Genomic DNA, 17097 nt, shown 5'->3' on the forward strand with positions numbered 1-17097 from the left:
GATGTTGTTTTAATTAAGGTCTTGGAGGCCTTTACATATCATCACATTAGTTTTTTCTTGTTGTTGTTTTTTAAGTTACAGTCCTTCAGTTACCAAGGTGCTGGATTTGCTGGATCTGGCATCCAGTACAGGGTTCAACAAATACTGTTAAAGGGAAGATAGAAGCTAGGGAAAGTGGGATAAAAGGGAAGAGTCAGGAAAGGAGGAAGGGTGATGAAAAGAAAAAGGAAGAAAGGAAGGAGGGGGCAAAGAGGAGGGAGGGAGGGAAGGTATCAAGGGAGGGAAGGAAGAGAGAGATGAAGAGGAAGGAAGGGAGAGTGACGGAGAAAAAGGGAGTTTCAGAGTGGTGGATCCCACCCTGGCCCCGCCCCCGGGCCGCAGGCTGCAGCGCCACCTCCAGCCGCCAGGGGCCGCCACGCGCAGCCGGCCGCTCTCTGCGCGCGCGGCAGGCCCTCTCTCCCGCCGCCGCCGGCCGCTCGCCGACCCGCAGCCGCTCTCGGGCTCCGGCTGGGTCTCGCGCGCTCGGGCACTGCTGGGTCTCTTCGTGAGAGGCCTCGCGCCGTTCGGCGCACGCCGTACCCCTGCCTCGAGGCGCGGGGTCTCGTGGGCCCCGCTCCCGCCCTCCGCTCGCCTGGCCCGGACCGGAAGCGGCGCCGCACGGCCTGGGCCTGGCGCGGGGGGCGGGCACCGGGGCCCGGTCGGACATGGGCAAGAAGCACAAGAAGCACAAGTCGGACAAACACCTCTACGAGGGTGAGGAGTGGGCCGCGGTGGGGGGCGGCGAGCCCGCGGTGGAGGGTGGCGAGCCCGCGGCGGCTCGGTGGGGTTTTCGTGCGTTCGAGACTACCCTCGAGCGTCCGAGGCGGGCCGGGGGCCGCACCTCCCACGGGCAGGCCCGGACCCGCGAAGGGGGCGCGACCCGCGTGAGCCGCGCAGACCCCAGGCGAGTGCGGCATTCGAACCCGGGACCCCGGGCCCGGGCGGGTCTCTTGTTGAGAGGTGTGAGGCGGCCCGGGAACGTTCGGGGCGTCCACTCGGCGAGTGCCCGTCATTCAACAGGTGCTTCGTGGGCCGCCCACTGCGTGCCCCGGGCCGCCTCGGTCTGTGCGCCTCCTTTTCTCCTGTCCAGCGGTCACTCTTCGTTGTGGATACTGCCCCGCGAGGCCCTCCTTTAATTGAAGCCCTTTTCTTTCATTTAAGAGTATGTAGAGAAGCCCTTGAAGCTGGTCCTCAAAGTGGGAGGGAACGAAGTCACCGAGCTCTCCACGGGCAGCTCCGGGCACGACTCCAGCCTCTTAGAAGACAAAAACGATCATGACAAACACAAGGACCGAAAGCGGAAAAAGAGAAAGAAAGGAGAGAAGCAGGTTCCAGGGGAAGAAAAGGGGAGAAAACGGAGACGAATAAAGGTGAAGGTCGTTGCGTTGCTTCAGCTTTGCAGGTGGTGCCAGTTGCTGAGGGTTGCCGCCTCCCGCTGCCAACCTTGCTTTATTTTCTTTGTGTCTAGTGAGATGCTGAAACGCTTGTAAAATCGGACTTGTCTTGAGCAGGAGCAGGGCAGAATAGAAACATGAATCATCTGTGAGCTTCAACAACTCTTTCTTTAATTATACTCTTAGTTGTACTCACACATCAGGTGAGTGAGCAGCTAAGTCCTGATTTTCAGGAGCTGCTTCCTACCATCTAGGAAAGGTAAAAGTCATGCTCAAGAAAGCCTCAGTGTTCGAGGTTTGTGGAAAATAGTCATTTCAAAAGTAAATGGGATCTATTGGGATTCAAATTTTCTTCTGAAATAAATACTACAGTGCCAAATACATAATGAACAGCTTTCATATTTTAGAACAAAGTTTGAGTCTATTGATGGGATAATTTGATCAGAGACCTTTAAGGGATATGACACCAGTGATAAAAATAAGCATTTTCATAACCATTTGCAGTTAATAGAAAGTAAAAAAGAAAGTAGCTGCCATCTCTATCTGTAAGCTGGGTAAAATAGTAATAATAATTAACTTTCCTTCCAAGGATGATCACATACCTACCTGGAATTGTCCTAGACTTCTGCACTTCCCAAATTTAACCTGTCACGAAGTGACTTGTTGAATCAGTTACTGGATCTTGAAGCTAGATTTCTGTAGGTTTAGTTTTATAATTTTTTTATATTTATATATACAACAGAAATGTTCTAGTCCATGTGATTAAACACATCGGTAAGTCACTAAATCGTAGAGATTCTCTTTTTGGAATTTCTTAATTATGTGCCTTTCTGCCCCAATGTCTATTGCCTTCGTCTAGATTGTGACAATATATAGAACTGTCTAACGTTTTTTTTTCCCTAAACTATAAAAGCCATATATGCCTATGATTTTTTTTTTTTTTTGAAAGAAATTCAGGTAATACAGAGGTGAACAAAATGGAAGGGAAAAAAGTTTTGCTCACTCAGGTACCTCATTTAGTCTTCCTCTTCAGAGGTAACCAGTTTTGTTTCATTTTTTTTACAATTATTTACTATTAGGAGTAAGGTAATTCATGAGTAGGTTTGACATAAATACCATGTGTGAAATAGATAGCTAGTGGGAACTTGCAGTATAGCACAGGGAGCTCAGCTCAGTGCTCTCTGATGACCTAGATAGGGGGGAGGGGGGGAGGGAGGTCCAAGAGAGAGGGGATATATGTATACATATAGCTGAGTCACTTCGTTGTACAGCAGAAACTAACACAACATTGTAAAGCAATTATACTCCAATTGAAAAAAAATTGTATTAAAAAAAAAGTCAAGAGTACTACAAGGCTTTTAACATAAAAGCGGTGTCCTGCTCCATCCTGGAGTTTTACTTCCCAAACTTTTTTTTTTCTTTGGATGTTTATCTCCATTTCTAAATGTAGGTTTATATTGCTGTTTACTGATTTATGTGTACATCTTTTACTGACATCATGTTGCACAAGATGAGAATTTAAATTAGCATCCTTATATTGCTCCACGCCCCCAATTTCCCTTCCTGCATTCTCCCCGTGTAGATACAGCTCAATATTCAGTGTTTATTTCTAATTATTGTTCACTGGAGACAAATGGAATGTACAAATACAGATCTGATCTTGACCAGTTGATTAATTGCTTTCATTTGTTTGGTTATCGTGTACTGATTCTTCCCAAACTTCTAACAGATTTGTAAAACCCATCTGATATCTGTTTTTCACATGGTCAGACACTTCTCCTTTTTTGGAAACATCCATCTTGCAGCCCTCTGTCCCCTCCTGCTCTAATCTGGACTAGTTGTTCTCTAGGCCTCCTTTGCATTCTTTCTGGATCCCATGTCTTCCTCTTGACTTACTCCTTTGTTCTGGTGGAGGCTTAACTCTACGAACTTCCTAAGAAAGCATTCATAGGAGGTAGATTTTTGTAAGTTCTTACATGTTTGAAAATCTTTATTCTACTCCCATATACTCTCCTCATGTAGATTGATGGTTTGACTCAGCATGGAACTCCAAATTGGAAATTTTCTCCCAGAATTTTGATAGCGTTGCGTGCTGTTTTCTGGCTTCTAGATTTGCTATTGAGAAGTCTGTTGCCTTCTGCTTCTTAGTCCTTTGTACATGACCAGTATGTGCTCTCTCAAAATGTTTAGAATCTTCCCCTTTATCTTCAGTGGTCTGTTGCACAATGGATATTCTTGCCTTCAGGTCTGAGATGTTTGCTTGAAGTATTTCTGTGATAGTTTCCTTCCCTCCGTTCTCTCTCTTCTCTCTTTCTAGAACCCCTGCCATTTAGATGTTGGACTTCTGGACTGATTCTCTAATTTTCTTATGTTTTTTTCTCCTCTTTTTCCTCTTTGTTTTTTGTGTTCTTCCTTCAAAGAGAGTTCCTAAACTTTGTCTTCTGGCTCTGCTCTTGAATTTTATTTCAGACCTTGTATTTTGAATTTCCAAGAACTTTTTCATGTTTTCTAATTGTCCTTGTTTTAATAGCATCCTGTTCTTGTTTTTACGTGCAGGATCTTTTATTTCTCTGAAATATTAATTGATGAGTTTTTTTGATATTTTTCTTTTAAGTTTTTTTTTTGCTCCTTGCACTGTCTCTATTTCCCCTCAAGTTCTTCATTTTATTTGGTCTCTTCCTTTTGTGTTAAAAGCATCATTTAGTTATCTGTTGAGCGTTTGTAATCTATTTGTATTTAAATGTAAAGCACAAAAAGGCTGATTATATGCTTTGTGCCTAGACAAAGTTTGTCAGCTGATGGACTTCACTGTGGGCATCACTAAACAGAGACCTAATCATTTTGATTGGGAGGCGCCAAAGTTTTGCGCTTTTCCAGGTTTCTGGGGTTAGAACTTTTCTCAGAGGTGTCTCCTTCCTTGCATGCAGGAGGTATCTTGCTTTCTCTGATCTGCAGACTCCTCCACTTGCCTTTCATCTCCCAAGTGTGTTGACATCTTTCACCCACTGTCGTCTCTTCTGTACTCTTTTTTTCCCGCCATCATCTCGTTTAACTGGAAGTTGAGGTAACCCCTTTTAACCACTTCTGGTTTTAGTTCTGGCAGTTACTGCTATTATGCCAGCTGATACACTCATACTCCTCGTTTCTTGTTTTATCAATTATCTCATCTTTTTATTAACTACATTGTATTTGGTTATATTGCTGTGCCATATTTTATTTTATATAACTTTTAAATGTTACAAATAATGCTGCATTGAACCTCATTGTTCACATCGCTTTGTATACTTTTATAAGGATATCTTCAGGATAGGTTCCTGGAAGTCTCCCCCTCTGCCCTTTCTTGACGGTGGCTCTAAGTATCATTAGCCACCTATATATTTTTATTTCATTGCAAATTAAGATGCTTTCGCATCCACAGTTTCATTTGGAAATAACACCCTGCAGAGTAGGGCAGGGAGGTGGATGATTTCCATTGTACAGAAGGTAAAGTGGAAACTCAGAATTGAAGTGAATTTGCCCAAGGTCCCACTTCCCCAGGACTCAGGGCTAGGGACTGTGGGATACTTCTGGGGTGTCACTGGTTCTGTAGAGCATGTTTGGGTTATCCCTTTTTTCCAGGCTGGACTGGGGAGGGGGAAGAGGGGTTCCTTTGCTAGGGAGACTTCAGAAGGACACTTTTCTTTGAGCTGTACTCTGGATCTCCAGGGAGTTTTAGGAACAGCAGTTGCTTCTGGTCTTTTCTTGGGAAAGTCTGCCGTGTGACACCTGTGGGCCTGAAAGGGGCTAGAGTATGTGTGGTTCTGAGGGACTGGTGACTCTTCTGTCAGTTCATGTAGCAGGAAGGGGGAAGGGCACAAGAAAAAGATAAAACATGCCCTTTCCCTTTTAAAGTGTTTTTCTAAAAGGCATTCATAACTTCTGCTTATATTTCATTAGTCAAAACTTAATCACTTAGCCACCCTTGCTGCTAGGGAGGCTGGGAAATGTCTTTTAGTTTAGGGAAGGGGTTGGGGGCATTATATCCTAATAAAAATCAGGAATCTTTTACTTAGGAAGATAAGGAGAAGATAAAGTTTTGGGGAAGCACAGATGCTTACAACACAAAACCCTGTAATTTTTCAAAGATGTCATATAAAGTTAAGTAATATTCTTCTTTTGAGTAGGAAGGCTCTGATTATACTAGTTTAAAATACCCCAACAGATAGGATCAGTATTGTTTCTCCCTGTAGAGCAGTGGTATTTAATACCAACCACAGCATTAAGAGCACACCATGCTTTAGTTTTTTTGGGGGGGGGGGTTGTTTTTTGTTTTTTTAAGATTTTTTTGATGTGGACCATTTTTTAACGTCTTTATTGAATTTTTTACAATATTGCTTCTGTTTTATGTTTTGGTTTTTTGGCCACGAGGCATGTGGGATCTTAGCTCCCTGACCAGGGATCGAACCCATACCCCCTGCATTGGAAGGTGATGTCTTAACCACTGGACTGCCAGGGAAGTCCCCATGCTTTAGTTTTAATCAGACCATAATCTGCACAACACCGAAGTGTGTTGGCTTTTTTTTTTCTTAAGCATTTGAATGCCAAGCAGTTGGCAAAGAATTTGCCCGCTGGCATAACTCTAGTCTTTAGAAATCAGAGTACAGTGATGTTAACACTACAGTCAACATGGGGTCAACTATATATTCTGAGCTATTACTGTAGTATAGTAGAAATATTCTTTTATATCGAACTATTAAACATAAAGGATCATAGGTATAAAGCCATGAGTATTATACTTTATGGGCTACTTCAGATATTTTCAAAGGTAACCTGACAACCCACTTTTCATTTATATGCTGACTTGAGAAGCTGATCCCTGAACAGAATGGTACATTACTGCAGAAGTAAGGAAGCTTGCACACCGTGTGGAAAACTAAGAACAATAGCATGAAAGTGGGCAAATGTGAGGGTGTGTACAAGGGACATAAAGTAGTTCTCTTTTTGAAGCACAGAATACGTGAAGAGGAGTATGGAGTACGATCTGAGAGGCAGTTGAGATGTCAGAGTAGGGAGTTTGAACTTGAATATGTAAGCAGTAGAGAGTCAAAAACTTTCTGAGTGGAAGAATGATAAAAAGTTGAGCCTTAATAACAGTAATCTGTTAACAGTATCTAGCAGATATTGAAGAGAGTAGAGACTGGGTGTAAGGAGACCTACTTAGAAGGCTTTTCATTGAAATAGCTCAGATGAGAGGTCTAAATTCTTTCATTGAAACTCAAACCTGTTCTTCAGAAAAGCATAATCCTAAACCGAATTCTGTCTTAACAGCTTTGCGAGTCAGCTTTAGGTTTAGATGCTCAAAGAAGTTAGGCTAGTCCCGTTGCTAGGGATGTTATCAGAATAAAATGACAGGTGTTTTTCTTTAATTTTTTTAAAATCATGAGCATTAAATATATAGGATATTATTCACAATGCTAGAGTTAAGTAAAATTTTGTTTTATTTTTTATTGATGTAACATTAGTTTATAACATTATATCAGTTTCATGTGTACAGCATTATATTTCTACTTTTGTATACAGTACAGCATGCCCCCCACCAAAAATTTAGTTTCCATCCATCACCATACAGTTGATTCCTTTTACCCATTTCACCCTCCCCCACCTTCCCCTCTGGTAACCACTACTCTGTGCTTTGTATCTATGTGTTCAGGGTTTTTTTGTTTGATTTGTTCATTTATTTTGTTTTCTTGTTTGTTTTTTATATTCCACATATGGGTGGAATCATAACAATATTTGTCTCTCTCCGTCTGACTTGTTTCACTTAGCATAATATCCTCAAGGTCCGTCCATGTTGTTGCAAATGGCAAGATTTCGTCTTTTTTTATGGCTGAGTAATATTTCATCGTGTATGTATACATGTATATATATGTGTATATATACACACACACACGTGTGTGTGTATATATGCATCCTTTTTTTTCCATTCGTCCATTGATAGGCACTCAGATTGTTTCCATATCTTGGCTATTATAAATAATGCTGCACTGAACATAGGAGTGCATATATCTTTTCAAATTAAGTAAAACTTTTAAATTTTTTATTTATTTACTTTTTTTGGCCGCGCCGGGCGGCATGTGGAATGTGGGATCTTAGTTCCCTGACCAGTGATCAAACCCGCGTCCCCTACAGTGGAAGCGTGGTGTTTTAACCACTGGACACCAGGGAAGTCCCAATGTAAGTAAAACTTTTAATGAAAATTTAAAACTTACTCATATACAATAAATTCCCGTTTTTATTAAATACTATACTAGGTCCCAAGGGGCATACATACTCATAAAAACTAACATTTGAGTGTTTACTATATGCTAGGCATTGTTCTGACTTCTTTATATTTACTATTTTAATACTTAATAGCTTTATGGGGTAGGTACTATTAGTATCTCATTTTGTTGTTGAGTTAACTGTAAAGTAGCTTATAACTAGAGAGGAGAAATGAATGACTGTAATTGTTGAGCAAAGTGGGAATTCTCTCAAAACACAATTCATTGACTTCTTTCATATGAATCTGCCACACCCAAGGTCTCAGGGCTGCTATGGCTTATTTGGGCTGGCAGAAAATCCTCCCCACTTTTTCCCATTCTGCTCTTCCCTCCTGAGGTGGTCCTGTTTCTTTTTTTTTTTTTTTTAATAAATTTATTTATTTATTTTTTTGGCTGCATTGGGTCTTCGTTGCTGCGTGCGCTTTCTCTAGTTGTGGTGAGCGGGGGCTACGCTTCGTTGCGGTGCGCAGGCTTCTCATTGTGGTGGCTTCTCTTGTTGCGGGCACAGCTCTAGGCTCGCGGGCTTCAGTAGTTGTGGCTTGCGGGCTCTAGAGCGCAGGCTCAGTAGCTGTGGTGCACGGGCTTAGTTGCTCCGCGATATGTGGGATCTTCCCAGACCAGGGCTCGAACCCGTGTCCTCTGCCTTGGCAGGCGGATTCTCAACCACTGCGCCACCAGGGAAACCCCCTGAGGTGGTCCTCTTAATCACAGAAGATCTCCCCAGAGAAGAAAGGACTCTGACTAAGGGCATAAGAGTAGTGTTCATCCTCTGATAGAAAGATTATTTATTTGTTTGTTTATTCAACAAATGTCTACCAGAAACCTATGATGCGCTAGACTCAAATGATAAGTAAAATATAGTTCCTACTCTGCAGGAACTCAAAGTTAGGCTGGGAAATCAGACACAAAAGGATAAATAAACTTCATGGCCTGGTAAATTCTAATAGAGGTATGAATAAAGTGTTCTGGGAGTCCAGAGGAAAGTGTTTCTCATTATGCCTTGGGGAAGTAGGGGAAAGCATCATAGAGGTAAGAGCTGAATTGTGTGGCAGATGCAGTTCTCAACCGAGGGCCAAAGATGAGGTGTAGCTTCAAAGTAATAAAACTGATTTTCTCAGTTGAATTCTAAAATCAGCTGTTAAAGCAAAGTTCTGAAATTGTTTTGTACACTGGAAGCATTGTTTGAATATAGACATAGATATCTATGTATATATATCTCTCCTACAAAAGTGACCAATCTGAAGGATAGTACCTAGAACTTCAGCTGTTACTTCTCATGCTTTCACGTTCCTATTTCACGCTGTCTCTTGTGATTAATTAATTCTACAAATATGTATTAGGCATTATTGAGCTTGGGGGTACAGAGCTGAATAAGACTTAGGCCTCTGCCCACCAGGAACTCCAGAAAGAGGCAAATGTGTCTATGACATGCAATGAGTGTTATAATATTAATAATATGAGCGAAGATTTACTTCAAAGGTGTTATGAATTAATAAAATAACTTGCCATTGAGTCATGGATAAATTAGAATCTAGTCTGACATAAATGCAATGTGTTTGTAGTTATGGAAATAGCCACTTTTTCTCTCCTGCCTCAGACCTTCATACACACAGGATATTTACTCTCCCTGTAATTCTGTTCCCACCCCCAGCCTGGCTAAATTTTCTCTCCTTCAGATCTCAACTCAGATGTTACTTCTTCATAGAAGCCTTCCCATACTTCTCCAGTCTAAATTAGATTCACCCAACAATTATTCTCTCCTTGAAATCTGTTTGGGTTTTTTTACTAAGTTGTTTGATGTCTGTGGCTTTTTACACTGTTGGCTTCCTAAGGGCAGGGCTGTGTTTGTTTATCCACCAGTACATATCCACACAGTAGAACCTCATTTATTTATTGAATGCATGAATGAATGAGTATTCACCATGTGCTAGGTAGGCACTGTGCTAAACATTCACATACACTATCTTATTTAATCCTCAGAACACTCTTCTGAGGTAGGTATTGTTGTGTCTATTTTAGGGATGAGGAAAGTAGTCCCCCCACAAAAATTATGTAGTTGATCCATGATCTCATAGCTAATAAGTGGCAAAGCCAGAATTTGAACCCATTTTATAAACTGAAATTATAAATCCTCCTACCTGAAGTTAAATGGCTTTAGTATTTTTGTTCAGTTTTCTCTATGTAATTAGCAAAATAAACTGCTCTTAACCAGAACTGTGCTAACTTCCGGTTTTATGTATCTATTACTTTCAGTAAGTGACATTAACAATAGGGTTCTGTGGTATTTTGGAATCATAAAAAAAGAAAATTGGAAGGTAGGAATCAGAATGTTAGGTAGAGAGAGAACTATAGAGATCAAAGCCTCTTGTTTTACAGGTGAAACTGAGACTAAAACAGTGGAATAACTTGTTCAGGTTTACATTCTGGTAAATTAGCAGCTAGATCTCCTAATTTCTAGTCTGGCAATAACATGTTACAATATCTCCTTTCACTTTAGGGTAGTTTCCAAGTATATGTTTTTTATATTCTTTTTTTCTTTTGGACTGTGGCCCAGAAGGCGGTATTCTCTTGCCATACCAAATAGTAAAGTGGTCACTGTAAACCAGTCTAACTAGATAAAGTTACCAGATAGGGGTAGTTCAGAGACATTATACCTTCCTTTGGTACTTTTTCAGCTTTTCTGTTTCATGGTCATTTCACCATCTCATAAACTCTAAGATAAATAAGAATCAACAGTTGAATCTCTATCTTGCAGGTGATAAAGAGGGCTAGTGAGAGTAAATGAGTGCCTAAGAAGGTCAGAGTGTGTTAAGGGTGAAGCTAGAGCAAGAACTTGAGCCTCTAGACCATGTGTCAGCAAACTAGAGCCAACACCACCTGATTCTGTAAATAAAGTTTTATTAGAACACAGCCACACCCATTCATTTACATATTGTCTGTGGCTGCTTTCTTGCTATACCAGCAAAGGTTAGTAGTTGTGACAGACATTATGGACCACAAAGCATAAATTATGCTACCTGGCCGTTCACCAAAAAAAAAAAGTTTGCCAACCCCTACTCCAGACTTCTTATACTATGGCCTTAGTTCTTTCCACCTAGGAGAGTGCTTACTGCCTTTCAGGCTGTCCTCTATCCACAATTTACATTTAATAGGAAGAAATCTTGTCTCTGAGGGTCTTTTTTCCATTGAACAGATGTTCTAAACCTGCCAACCTACAAAAGATTCCTGCTAGTTTTTCTGGGGAAAAGATACAGAACTTTCCTGAGTCAAAAATTGCTGCTCCAAAATAAGTCATGAGGCCATAAAAAAGACAGCAGTCAACTTAATGGAAACTGACATCAGGTGCACAATGAGTACAGTTTATAACATTGTTTTCTGGAGCTTCAGTCAGTCATGTATTCTGTATTAGATGCTTTGGACTCTGAGAATAGAATGTGAAGCTCTGTATCAGTGATACTCAAAAGTGTGATCACTGCACCGGCAACACTCACATATCCTAGAAACTTGTTAGTAATGCAGATTCACAGGCTCTACTCGACCTACTGGATCGGTAATTCTGGGGACAGGGCCTAGTCATTGGTGTTTTAACAAGACCTTCAGGTGATTCTGATGCACACTGAAGCTTGAGAACCATAATGAGACCTCAGAGTTTGCATTTCTAGCAATTTCCCAGATGTTGCTGGTCTGGGAACCACACTTAGAGAACCACTGCTCTAGATACTAGAACAAGAAATTTGGACATGGGCCAAGAAAATTAAGATCCTATTGAGAATATTGAGCATAAAATAGACATTTTTGGACAATTTTACTATAAAATTTAATTTTTAAAATTCAGAGAACAGAGAATTAAAAAAACAAAAAACAAAAACTACCACCTGGATACCAACCATTCAGCTTTAACAAATCGTAACATTTTGCCTTTTGCTCGTATTTTTGGTTTTTTTAAGAAATTGGAGTACAGACACAGATGAAGCTTTCTGTGTACCCTCCCAGAATCCATTCCTCTTCCTCATTCCCTACAGAGGACCATGAATTTGGTGTGCATCACATGAAAACTTGTTTTTATAATTTTACTCCTTCTGCATACGTTTGTAAAATACACTAATATATTTTTAAAACTTACATAACTGATCTTGTAATAATTCTCAACTTTTTCTTCCAGAAATTATGTTTCTGAATATAATACATGCTGATACAGTGTAACTTTAGACTATTAATTTTACCTGCTGTGTAAATATGCCATAATTTATTAATCCATTTTCCTTTTAGTAGGTTGTTCCTAATTTTTTACTATTTCACAGAGTCCTGTAATAAACTTGCACATGTCTACATGTACACTTGTGAAAGGCAGTTTCTCTAGGGTATATGCCCAGGAGTAGAATAGCTGAGAAGTAGGGTAAAGGTAGCTTCAGCTTCATTAGATATTGTTCTCCTAACGGTTGTACCTATTTACTCACCAATCTGCAAGGTATGAGAGCCCCATTTCTCCACATTTTCATCAAAACTTGACATTTTTAGACATTTTAATTTTTACCAATCATAGAGATGTGAAATGCCTTCCAGTTTTTAAATTCATAATTCCCAGAGTTCCAGGAAACCTGAAGCTAGTTTTCATGTTTCTTAACATTTCCAGTTTTTTTTCTGGGAATTACTTATGATACCCTTTACCCATTTTCTATTGGGTTATTTACCTTTTTACATGAATCTGTAGGTGCTCTTTATGTAATCTTTGCTAATACTTTGAGTTATTTGTGTTTCTCAGTCAATAGGCTAGTCTTTTAGCTTTATAGATAAGAAAATCCCTCCTCTTGAGTCATAAGATTCTTTTACTTTATCTCAAGTTATAAAATTAAGTCTTTAATTTATCTGAAATTTACTTTTGCATGTGGTATGAGGTGGAGATCTAATTTCATATTCTTTTTAAATGTAGATAACCAGTTGTCCCAGCACTACCCTTTTGTCATTGATTTATAATGCCAATCTGTGATATATCAAGACTTTTCTATGTGCATGGGTCTGTTTCTGGGCTCTATGATAACGTTCTGTAGGTCCGTTTGTCCCTGTGTCAGACCCAGATTGTCTTAATTATCACTTTATACAAATACTTAATATCTGATAAGACATTTTATTGTGACCTTTTTCAAAACTGTTCTGACTATTCTTGATGATTCACTCTTCAAGATAGATTATACAATTGGCTTATCAAATTTCATGAAAAATCCTGTCTTACAATTTTGATAGGCATTACATTTTATTTATAGATTACTTTGGAGCAAATTGACTATCTTTCAGTTCATGAACATGGTATATCTCCTTTATTCAGATCTTCCACAGTGGCCTTTCAGTAATGTTTCATAATTTTTCCTAAAAGGTATTAGTCATCTTTTATTAGATTTACTCATGGGTATATTATCTTGCTTTTGTGAATAGTATTATTTTTCTAATTGGTTATTTCTACCATATAGAAGCACTTTTTCCCCCCCTTTATGAACATATTATTCTCTCATTTTCCAGTAGATGGCAGTAAAATACATTAAGATTTCATTATTAGTAATCTTTTCAGTGGTGTCTTCTTTTTTTCCACTGAAATTAAAATGATTTGTTTTAGAGGTATTGATTCTGGAGTATTTCTAAATTATCTCCCTTTGTTCCATTTAGGAAGATAAAAAGAAGCGAGATCGGGACTACGTGGACAATGAGGCAGAAAAAGACCTCCAGTGTCAGGCCCCTGTAGGATTAGACTTGCCTCCTGAGAAGCCTCTTGCAAGCTCTTTAGCCAAACAAGAAGGTTGGAATAACTCTGAATTAACTGTCCTGAATGAGGAGGCTGAAATTATTTTAAAGATGATAGCCAGGGAAAGTGACTGGGTTTTTAGCTTTTAAGTTAAAGTTTAAAAGCTGTTAAATTAAAATTTTTTTTAAGTTTTCTTATTTATATCACTGCTTAAGAGCTTTAAATTAGCTTCGGTTTTGAACTTGATATTCTCATACTTCACCATATTTGAAAGATAAATGGAATTTCTCTATGAGATATTTAATGATGGGTATGAGATAAGTCATATATAGAAAGAAAATAAGCTAAACAATACTCTCTAGAATCTTCCTTTTAAAAACACTCTTTTCCTTTCTTCTTTACTTCAGAAGTAGAACAGACACCCCTTCAAGAAGCTTTGAATCAACTGATGAGACAACTGCAGAGGTGAATGTTTTTTCCAACATTTTTATAACATGGAAATTGAAATGGGAAATACAGGATCCAGACCACGTCTTTTTATTATTGTTATTTGTTAAAGCCATATTATATGGCCTGTATCCAAATGTACTTGATTTTAAAGTGGATAAATATTTTGCCTGGCAATAGAAGTACTCCAAGAGGCTGACTTTTAGATGTTCTCATTTGGTTTGTTTTAAATGGCAGCTTGAAGAGTGTTACTTAATACTCTTAATGGCAAATTTCTCCTTAATCTAAAGTAACTTCTGATGTTAAAGCTTTAAACCAGGATTAAACCATATAGATATTTCCATTTGCTAATACATAAACACACCTTCGGTATGTTTGTGCAGTGCTTATCACTGCTGTGAATATTCAACAACTACCAAGTCTGGGAGAAGAGACAAAATGCCATAAATAAGATTTGTGACCCTCTCTTAAATGCAGAAATTTGATCTAAAAATTACAATATCTTGATAACACTAATGTTAAGTTCTTAGAAAAGAATAACATGATCTTCATTAAAATATTTATTTTGATACCTCTCTTTACTCAGAATTTGAATTCTCAGCTCAAAGACATTTACATTATTGGAAGAGGATTCATGGGTATAGGGCATGCATTCTAACAATGAGCTTTCTTCTTACCATGTTGGCCTTACATGTCAACCCCAGAACATATCATAAATAATTTTTTAAGGTAAAGCCTCTAGTGCTATCTGTATTCAACACCTATTCAGCTTTGCAGTGAAAATCAGAAATTAGTGGCCTCTCTTCTTTTTTGGTGTTACAGAACAATTGAGATATTTACATCTCAAGTCTTTACGCTTGAGTAAATCATTCATTACTTGTCCCAAAGGAGTGAACAGGTAAGTATTAAGCATTCCAACTCAATTAGAATGTATGACTATAAAGCATTTTGGCTACCTTTTAATTTTGTTTCTTACAGTGTAAGACCGGAATGTAGGGTAATGACGTCTCCTTAAAAGAAATCTACTTATCAGAGTCTCTCTTAGTCTAAGGATGTTCACATTGCTCAGAACATTTTGGGAATTAGAACCCAGAGCCACATTTTTTGGAATAGCCTTAATGATTCTTCATCCTTGAGGCTCAGTGCAAATGCTGGTAAAGAATATAATTGACCAAGTTTAATAATAGCATTTTTGGTCAAACCAAGTGGGACTCTATATTAAAATGACTAATTTTAGGAGGTGTAGATAATTTGCTCTGAAGAGGCCCTCCAGAGATGCTTCATGGTGTTATTCACAGTAGCTTTCATGGACAGTATGCATTTGGATGTATAAGTTCCAGACTGGACATTTTTGCTTATTCTTGGTACTTTTTAATCTCACTGCTTAGGCGTCCTGCTGGGAAGAACAAAGGCAGATGCACACACACCTAAATTCAGCTTCCATCTCTATATTTTATCAGATTTATGACCTAAAACAAATCATTTGACCTCTGAGCCTCAGTATTCTCATCTCTAAGCGAGGATACCACCTCCTTGATGGCTTTTGTGAGGATTAGATATAAAATACCTCAATTACCTACCACTGGCCTTGGCATGTGGTAAATACATTTTTTAAATTGCTGCTATTATTATTTTTTAATAATAATAAATATATTTATTTAATAATAACCATTTTTATTGCTGTGATTATTTGGAGTAAGAAAGCTTTGATATGCCAGATTTCCAGAGGAAAATAACAATCTAATGAACTAATCTTATAGAGCAGTGGTTCTCAACCCTGTCTATCCTGGAAATATCAAAATTCAGCCCTAGGAAAACCATTGCCTGCACCACCCTCCTATAAGAGATTCTCATGTAGTGGGTCTAGGGTAAGCCTCCCACCCCACTGGAATTTTTTTAAAGCTCCTCTAATGATTCTCATGTGCAGCCAGAGCTAAGAACCTATGATGGAAAGCACTGGGTCTCAAGTTTGGGGGTATTATGAGGACCTTTTTAATGTCAGTTTTTTGAGGACCCCCCCCCTACACACACAATAGAAGTTGTATCCACTGATTAAGAAAATATATATAGTCATCCCTTGGTATCCACAGGGGATTGATTCCAGGAGCCCCCATAGATACCAGAATCCAAGGATGCTCAGGTCCCTTATATAAAATGACAGCAGTCCAGTGAATACAGCCAGCCCTCCATATCCACATTGAGAAACCCACGGATACAGAGGGCCAGCTGTACTCATGAGGAAGCAACAGCTCTGTGGCCCAAGAGTCCAAGCCTAATTAGAAACCAATATGGAAGATTGCAGATGTGCATTCATTGTTACTATTTCTGCTTTTTCCTCTATGATTGATAAAAATACATAGTACTAATCTTCCAGAGTACAAGATATTGGTTAGTTAATCTAGATTTCTTATTTTGTTTAATCTTTCCCTGTGTTGGAGATGCTATGAATTAATTAAGCTGCATTATTTTAAAAGATTCTCTGTCTTAAGGGTACAATTTGTATGTAAAGCATCTTAACCTTGTTAAATAGTTATTAGTCTTTAAAATGGTTACTTCAGTTTTCAGTGAAAAACATATTAGCCTACTACAAATTCTACATCTGAAGGATTTCCTCTGACTCATGCTCCTTGACCAGTAGATTTGTTTGTGGTAGAAATAAAATGGCCTTTTTCCTATCTTCACAGGAAAGACCCAAGTGCTTTCTTTTCATTTCCTGTGACTGATTTTATTGCTCCCGGCTACTCCATGATCATTAAACACCCAATGGATTTTAGTACCATGAAAGAAAAGATCAAGAACAATGATTACCAGTCTATAGAAGAACTAAAGGTAACTCCAGTTACTTACCTCTGTTGGAGAAATAGACTGAGCTGTGCTACAAAGTAACATCTATTCAATTGAGAGTCAGACTTTTGGATCCTATATGTACAAAATCCTGGCAGAAATCTGCATGTCTGGTATTCAGAATCTTTCTCAAGTTTATTTTAATACCTAAAATCTGTATTTTTTTGTCTTAGAAAACATCTTTGAGCTTGGTGATAAAAAACCAGACAAAATAAGCCATCTGCTGTCTTTTATTATTTTTTGGGTTTTGGTAAAATTTTGAATTTCATGTGTTCTATAAAATATTTTCTCAACCTTTAAAATGAAAAGATGTTTGATTTTTAATTTCAGATCAATGCAG

General features: G+C 38.8%; 1 protein-coding gene across 6 annotated transcripts in view; it reads left to right on the forward strand.

Moving 5' to 3' along the window:
- The first annotated feature begins 457 nt into the window (after window positions 1–457).
- BRD7 (bromodomain containing 7) overlaps window positions 458–17097 on the forward strand; it is a 38403-nt gene continuing 21763 nt past the window's right edge. For 3 of the 6 annotated variants that reach the window (XM_061173302.1, XM_061173303.1, XM_061173304.1), the window contains exons 1-5: window positions 458–753; window positions 1201–1409; window positions 13391–13520; window positions 13874–13931; window positions 16598–16742. In XM_061173302.1, the coding sequence (XP_061029285.1) occupies window positions 705–753; window positions 1201–1409; window positions 13391–13520; window positions 13874–13931; window positions 16598–16742 (591 nt within the window). In that variant the 5' untranslated portion in view covers window positions 458–704. Of the gene's footprint in view, window positions 754–1200; window positions 1410–13390; window positions 13521–13873; window positions 13932–16597; window positions 16743–17097 lie in introns of those variants that run through there. The other 3 variants (XM_061173305.1, XM_061173306.1, XM_061173307.1) reach the window with 2 other exon arrangements.

Source organism: Eubalaena glacialis, chromosome 18, assembly GCF_028564815.1.
Source record: "Eubalaena glacialis isolate mEubGla1 chromosome 18, mEubGla1.1.hap2.+ XY, whole genome shotgun sequence".
In the NCBI taxonomy this organism is placed as follows: domain Eukaryota; kingdom Metazoa; phylum Chordata; class Mammalia; order Artiodactyla; family Balaenidae; genus Eubalaena; species Eubalaena glacialis.